The 6000-nt window shown below is 47.5% G+C and overlaps 1 protein-coding gene across 3 annotated transcripts in view; it reads right to left on the minus strand.

The window, feature by feature from the left end:
- The window catches only part of GPC3 (glypican 3), a 423767-nt gene extending 418080 nt beyond the window's left edge, over positions 1-5687 (minus strand). For all 3 annotated transcript variants that reach the window (XM_063083954.1, XM_063083953.1, XM_063083952.1), the window contains exon 1: positions 5424-5687. In XM_063083954.1, coding sequence (XP_062940024.1) covers positions 5424-5598 — 175 coding nt within the window. In that variant the 5' untranslated portion in view covers positions 5599-5687. The remainder of the gene's footprint in view (positions 1-5423) is intronic.
- Between the last annotated feature and the right edge of the window lie 313 nt (positions 5688-6000).

Here is a 6000-nt window from a genome sequence, read left to right on the forward strand (position 1 = left end):
AAGCTTGGCTGGGGCTGAATAGATGTTGGCTCCTGGGATGGTCTCTTGAACTGAGCCTGTGCACTAATTCTGATCCCAGTTTACAGAAACCTGTGATGTACTTCAACAGGTCTACGCATATGTTATAGCTCAAATCCCAAACATGGTAATAATATCAACATTAGCAAGAAAGGTCTAGCTGACATTAAATCAAAGAGGGCTTGATTTAAGAGAGGTCCTACAATTTATGTGCTATATAATTATTGTTGATCTTTAATGATACTAAGCCGATCATAACAATGCTGCTAATTTCAATTTGTTCTTTGGGTACTCATCATTAATAAGCCCTGCCTGATGGGAAGAGTCGCCAGCTAACTGAGGTAAGTCTGCATCCATCTACAGCCAAAATATTCATACATGTAGCCTGAAAAGTTTGTCCATACACTCCAATAATGTGCGACAACAATTTGGACTTAGGCTTTTAAAATAAGTAAGATGACATATAGCTTAAGAAAATATGTGAGCGTTCATACAGAATATGTAACAATCTAGAAATTCCATTTTTGTCAGTTATTTTCTAAATGCTGTATGGTGCTCTTAGCATTGTGCTCAACACTGCTCAAATACAGTGCTTTTCCTTTAAGAAGCTTATAATCTAAAACATACAAATAACCATATGTAGAAAAAAGCTAGAGATCAGAGTAAAAGAAAGCATTCACAAAAATGTACAAATTCAGCATGCCAGAACTTTTCAGTTGAGCAACATGATCCCCAGTGAAATTCTTTCCAAATGATGTATCGTGTGCACAAGTTATAAGTGATTATCTTCAATTTTCTTAGAAATGAGTAATAAGATACCTCTTAAGACCCATGCTTTTGTATATGCACCAAACAGTAAAGTTGGCGTGGTCATTGATAGCTGCCATTTAAGGAGAAAACATATTTTCTGTCTTGTCTCATACCAGACAAATCCAGGACTCTTTTTTCCCAGGTTGGTAATAAGCAGCTTTTTGCTAGGCTGCAGTGAATAGCAAACATTGCAACTCTAAAGATGAAAGTAGCAGAATGCTCAAAAATATTGCATCAAAACATTGGATACAACCTACCAGCCCATAAGAAAAAAACAAATTGCAAAACTGTCACCATCTGTGTCATCTAGCTTCCATCGAAATCTTATGTCTGTATTTCCTAATGCTTACAAAATGGAATTTGCTCCAAGGATTAAAAAACACATGTGCACACACATGCGCGCGGTCATGCGCGCAAACAGTTTTTAAGATGGCAGCCCTATTAAAAGACTTCTTCTCCCTATCTCCCACTTCATCTCTTCAGTTCTTTTCCCTTGCCCAGACGGGCTATTGTAACCATTTCAGCCAATTTCCTGGAGGTCTTTTCTAGCCCTTTTCACCCTATTTAATCCTACAAGTTTCCTGGGAAGCCTGTTTACTTGTATGCTCCCCCACTAGACTGTGAACTCTTTGACAAAAGGGACTGCATCTCACTCCCTTCTGCACCCCCAGCACCTAAGAAGAGCCTGCCAAGGAGGGAGCAGACTTAGACTCCTTTCAGACCAGGGTGCCCCACCAATCATCAGCCATCTCCTCCAGCCGACTGATGGCTCTCTCTAGGCACATCTCAGTACCTATATCAGCCTTAGTGTAATAAATATATTCAGACCACAGTTGAGAATTGAGAATTCTAAACTGTTCCAAGTTAGCACACAATAATACAACTTTTTCTAAGTTTTAACAAATCACCCACCCAAATGTCTAATGCAATCTCTGAGGAGGGAAAACCCTCACACACCTTATTTCTTACTCTCTCTCCCAACATTAGAACCGCTAGTGCTTGAAACTAACTAATTGAGGGACCACAGCTGGCAACCCAGATCCGGCTGCTAGTTCCCACACTTAAAAAAAAAAAAAAAAAAAAAAAAAAAAACCAAACTCTCTCTTTGTCTGAAGAATGCTGCTTTTTATTTTTATGTTGTTTCATCTATTTCAAGAAATTCCAAGTCAGTTTTGGCTCTTCAAAGCTGCCTTTTACCCATACGGGCATTTGGCCTTTTGGACTGTTTCTCGCACTTTTCAAGGCCCTCTAAGGCAAGATCCCTCAGTCTTTTGGGAGTTGCAACACCACCATGGTTTGTTTGATTTTCTCATTCCCATTAGTCCCCTACACCACCCCCCACCTCACAAAAGTGGTGTATGGCATTCATAAAGTGAATTACACTTGATTTTTGTTTGGAGGAATTTTTTTTCAGACTTCTGTAACATTCCCTTGAGACAATTGGAAACATCATTGTCTGATTACTAGCTCACTTTCCTTGCCTAAAATTGTATCCATTCTTGATTGCGCCTGTGGGTAGGTTAAGCAAAACAAAATAAACATCTAGACTTATGAGCTCATTGGCTTTTTTCTGAATTTTTCTAAATTAAATAAGGGTAAAAGAGCTGCACTGAAAGTCAGTTATATGGATTTTTCTGCCAAATGCTAACTCTGTGCGCCTGGTTTCCATCTGTGGTGCTTTCCAAGTTACAAATCCTGAAGAAGAAGAAGAAAAAAAAGCGGGCTATGAAGAGATCTATGAATTTGGGGGACATGCTATTCAGAATTGCTGTCCTGTGCCTTTGAAAACTAAAAGAAATGGGAATACGAGTTTGTAAGGCTTCAGATCAGCTTTGCAGAAGTTAGCATAGTTCTTCAGCACCGGAGATTTATTTTTTAGGCAGATTGATTTCAAATGCCATTTAGTCTCATCCGTATTAGCATAATTAGCATAAGAAATGTACCTTATCCACTCTAACCCAATTCTGCTAATGGCTGAAGTTAGCGTCAATCCCAAATGCTCCCCCTATGTGAAACAGGACATTCTTGAGGATTTCTCCTTACTGTGACAGAATCTCATTTTATCTGGGACAAAGAAAGCTTTAATGCAGTTAATACAGTGCAGCAGGCAAACTGAACATGACTTAAAATACAGATGGGGAAAAAAAAGTCAAGCGGTCATCATGATGGTTCATAAGTATCAAATAATTTGCAGCTCTCTTTCAACTTCCAACCACTGAACAACAGCAGCAAATTACACATGCATTCACTTTAAAATTATGCACTTGCCATTGCATTTAGTCTGCCGTTGTTGTCTCTTCTCTGAAATACTGATGAGCTCTTTCCACACACGGACATTAGGATTTCCACCATGTTTTCCATATCTACAGTGACCATATTTGCCCAGCTAAAATTCAGGACACATGGTTTTTATATCAGGACAGAGTATTGGGAATCTGCACTGCTGCAGAAAATCCAGCATATATGGTAGCTATATGGGTATCACCATATTTGAAGTTTGGCTTTGCTCCAGTGTGAGACAGGACAGTGCTTACCATGTAGAAGGTTTGTTAAATAGAATTGAAGCAGGGAATGTTGGGTTTATATGGTGAAAACCCCTGAAAAACGATTTCTCCTATGGAGTGTGTGAAATAGTAGAGGAAAATAAAAAGTCTCTATTACAAGTCCCTGTTCTCTATAAGTATGGCCATCCCTAGGCTGAGAATAAGGGAGGGAGGGAGCCCAGGCCAAATCTCATACACACAGTGTGTGGGCCCTCCGAATACTTTTATACAGATGCTGCAAAGAGGCAGACAGCCAGAGAGCTGGGGGAGGGGGAGGAAGGGCGAGCGTCTGCATGAATGCGTGTGTGGGGGGTGCTAAATGAGTATCCGTGCTTTCCTCTGGTCTTTTTCTTCTTTGAAGCACCACCTTTACTTCCTGGCTTTGAATCAGCCAAATGTGGCCCCAACCCCAACCCTGGGCCCATTTATCTTGTGGAGGCTCAGCCTGTGAGGACCAATTTTTACATTATCAACAAAAGCATGTTCTCTGGCCTTAGCAGTCTGATTACCATGGCACTTCCAGGGGAGAGAGATTCGCCTGTTGTTTCAGCTCTGTGGCAGTGATTCATAGGTTGCCCCTTACAGCTCCTGCACACGCCCACGTGGTGCGTTATTAACACTTAACAGTGGAAGAGGTAGTTCTACCCTCCCTCATAGCGAGATCCTGCGAAGCAATATTTAACATACGCGCAAATGCATTTTAGTCACCAAAAAGGGTGACCAATTACCTTTGAAACTAAACAGCAGGCTCGCTCGGCTCTTTTCATCAACCTAAAGAAAAGGCTGAGGGCGCGCTGGCTGCCTAGGTAACCTCCTGCCAGTGAACGCTCGCTGGCAGCGCCCACTGGGCGCGCATCCGCATTCACAACTTGGTCCAACCATCGGGCCCGCCTCCCCGACTTGTTGAGAGCCACCAGCCAAGTTTTGGCGAGGGTTGTTCCCCGATCCCTCGGAAGCGCGGGACGCGCGCCTCGCTGGATGCACGAGTCCGGAAGAGACCCTGGAGGCCACAAACGTTTTACGGTTTGCGAATCCAACTGGCCGTTTCTTTCGAACGCACCTCTGATAAATTAACCTGTTTGAAACCGACTCTTCTTGCCCGCATTGTCAGTGTAGCAACTTGTCCTAATTGGATTCTAAGGCAGGCGTTAGGAGCCCAAGCGCTGGACAATCACTTAAGGCCATTAATATTCATCTGTTGACAGTGGCAGCCCTCAACGAAGGTGAAAATAGGCCCTTCCGGCACGATCTGATTGAGCATAACAAAAGGCAGGCGTTCAGAAACTTTCCTCTACCTAAAATCATCTCCCCTTCAGCGTCCAGCCTGTCAAGAAGGCAGATGAATTTGGGAGGGGGAGGAGTTAAATCATCTTTGGACTCCTGCTCCCTGGGCCAGAGCCCCGTTTTTGAAGCGATTTTGCCAACCTAGATAACGGTCGTTGTTTTGAAGGAAAAGGCTCAGTCCTCTTCATTTGGGGGACCCTCCAACTCCCAAGTTTCCCTCAGCGTGTCTTTACCCGCCACTACAGATTCAGAGATCTGTCCTCAACTTTGTCTGCACTTGGGCCCGCGAGCCTTGGGAAACCAGGCTGGGGAAAGGAGGGCGTGGTGAACGTTAGGGAAAGGATAGCCGGATCCGCGGTCCAGCTAAGGCTAACATTCTAACACGTACGTGCAAGCAAGGGTGGCAAATTCCCAAGGCACCAGCTCGGTTGTGGAGCGCCAGTCCGCCGAGGCCCAGGAAACCAGCTCCTACCTTCCCGCCCTTCCCCAAAAATGGGCGCTCGCGAGAAGGCGATCCCTGCCGTTCCTCCCGCTCGCACCTTCCGTGTCAGCAGCGCTGGCCTAGGGGATGCAGACACAGTTCACATACATGCCCGTTTTCTCCCTCAGTAGACCGGCCAGACCCCGAGCACACCGACCACCCCCCAGGTGCCCAGCCGCAGGGCGCACGAGCGCGGCCCCGCGGGGCTAGTGCGCTCGGGGTACAGACACCACGCGTCCCTTGGCTCCCTCCTGAGCATGGGGAACGCGCGAAAGACCCCTCCTCACCTGGCACGGGGGTTTCGGGCACCCACTTGAGTCCGGGCTGCAGTCTCTGGAAGAAGGAGCGGACCTGGTGACAGGTGGCGTCTGGCGGCGGCGGCGGAGGCTGCGCCTGTCCCGGGCAGTCCAAGCTGAGCAGCATCGCCACCACCAAGCACGCGGTGCGCACGGTCCCGGCCATCCTGCTTCGCCGAGAGCTAGAAGAGCGCGGGAGAGTGGCAGCGGGAGCGAGAGCAGTCCCACGACTCGGCAAGCCTGGCAGTGGCCCCGAGAAACGAGAGACGTGCTGCTACCCAGCCGCTGCAAAAGTTTCCTCGCAGCTACCTGGACGCTGGACGAGGGCGGGAACCTCTAGGCGGCGCGGGGCGGGGAGGGGCTGCCCGAGGTGGGGCGGGGCGAGGAGGGACGGGGCGGGGCGAGGCGAGCCGCGCGGCCGGGGGGCGGTGGAGGGAGTGCGGCGGCTACCCTGCGGGTTGCGGGGGCGCGGCGTGGAGCGCGGCGGGGACAACTGGGGCCGAGGTGGAGCGAGAGCAGGCGGCGGGGTGCGTGCGGTGGCTCCCGGCAGCCCAGCCCAGCCCAGCTG

The sequence above is a fragment of the Cynocephalus volans genome, chromosome X, assembly GCF_027409185.1.
Source record: "Cynocephalus volans isolate mCynVol1 chromosome X, mCynVol1.pri, whole genome shotgun sequence".
Classification (NCBI taxonomy): domain Eukaryota; kingdom Metazoa; phylum Chordata; class Mammalia; order Dermoptera; family Cynocephalidae; genus Cynocephalus; species Cynocephalus volans.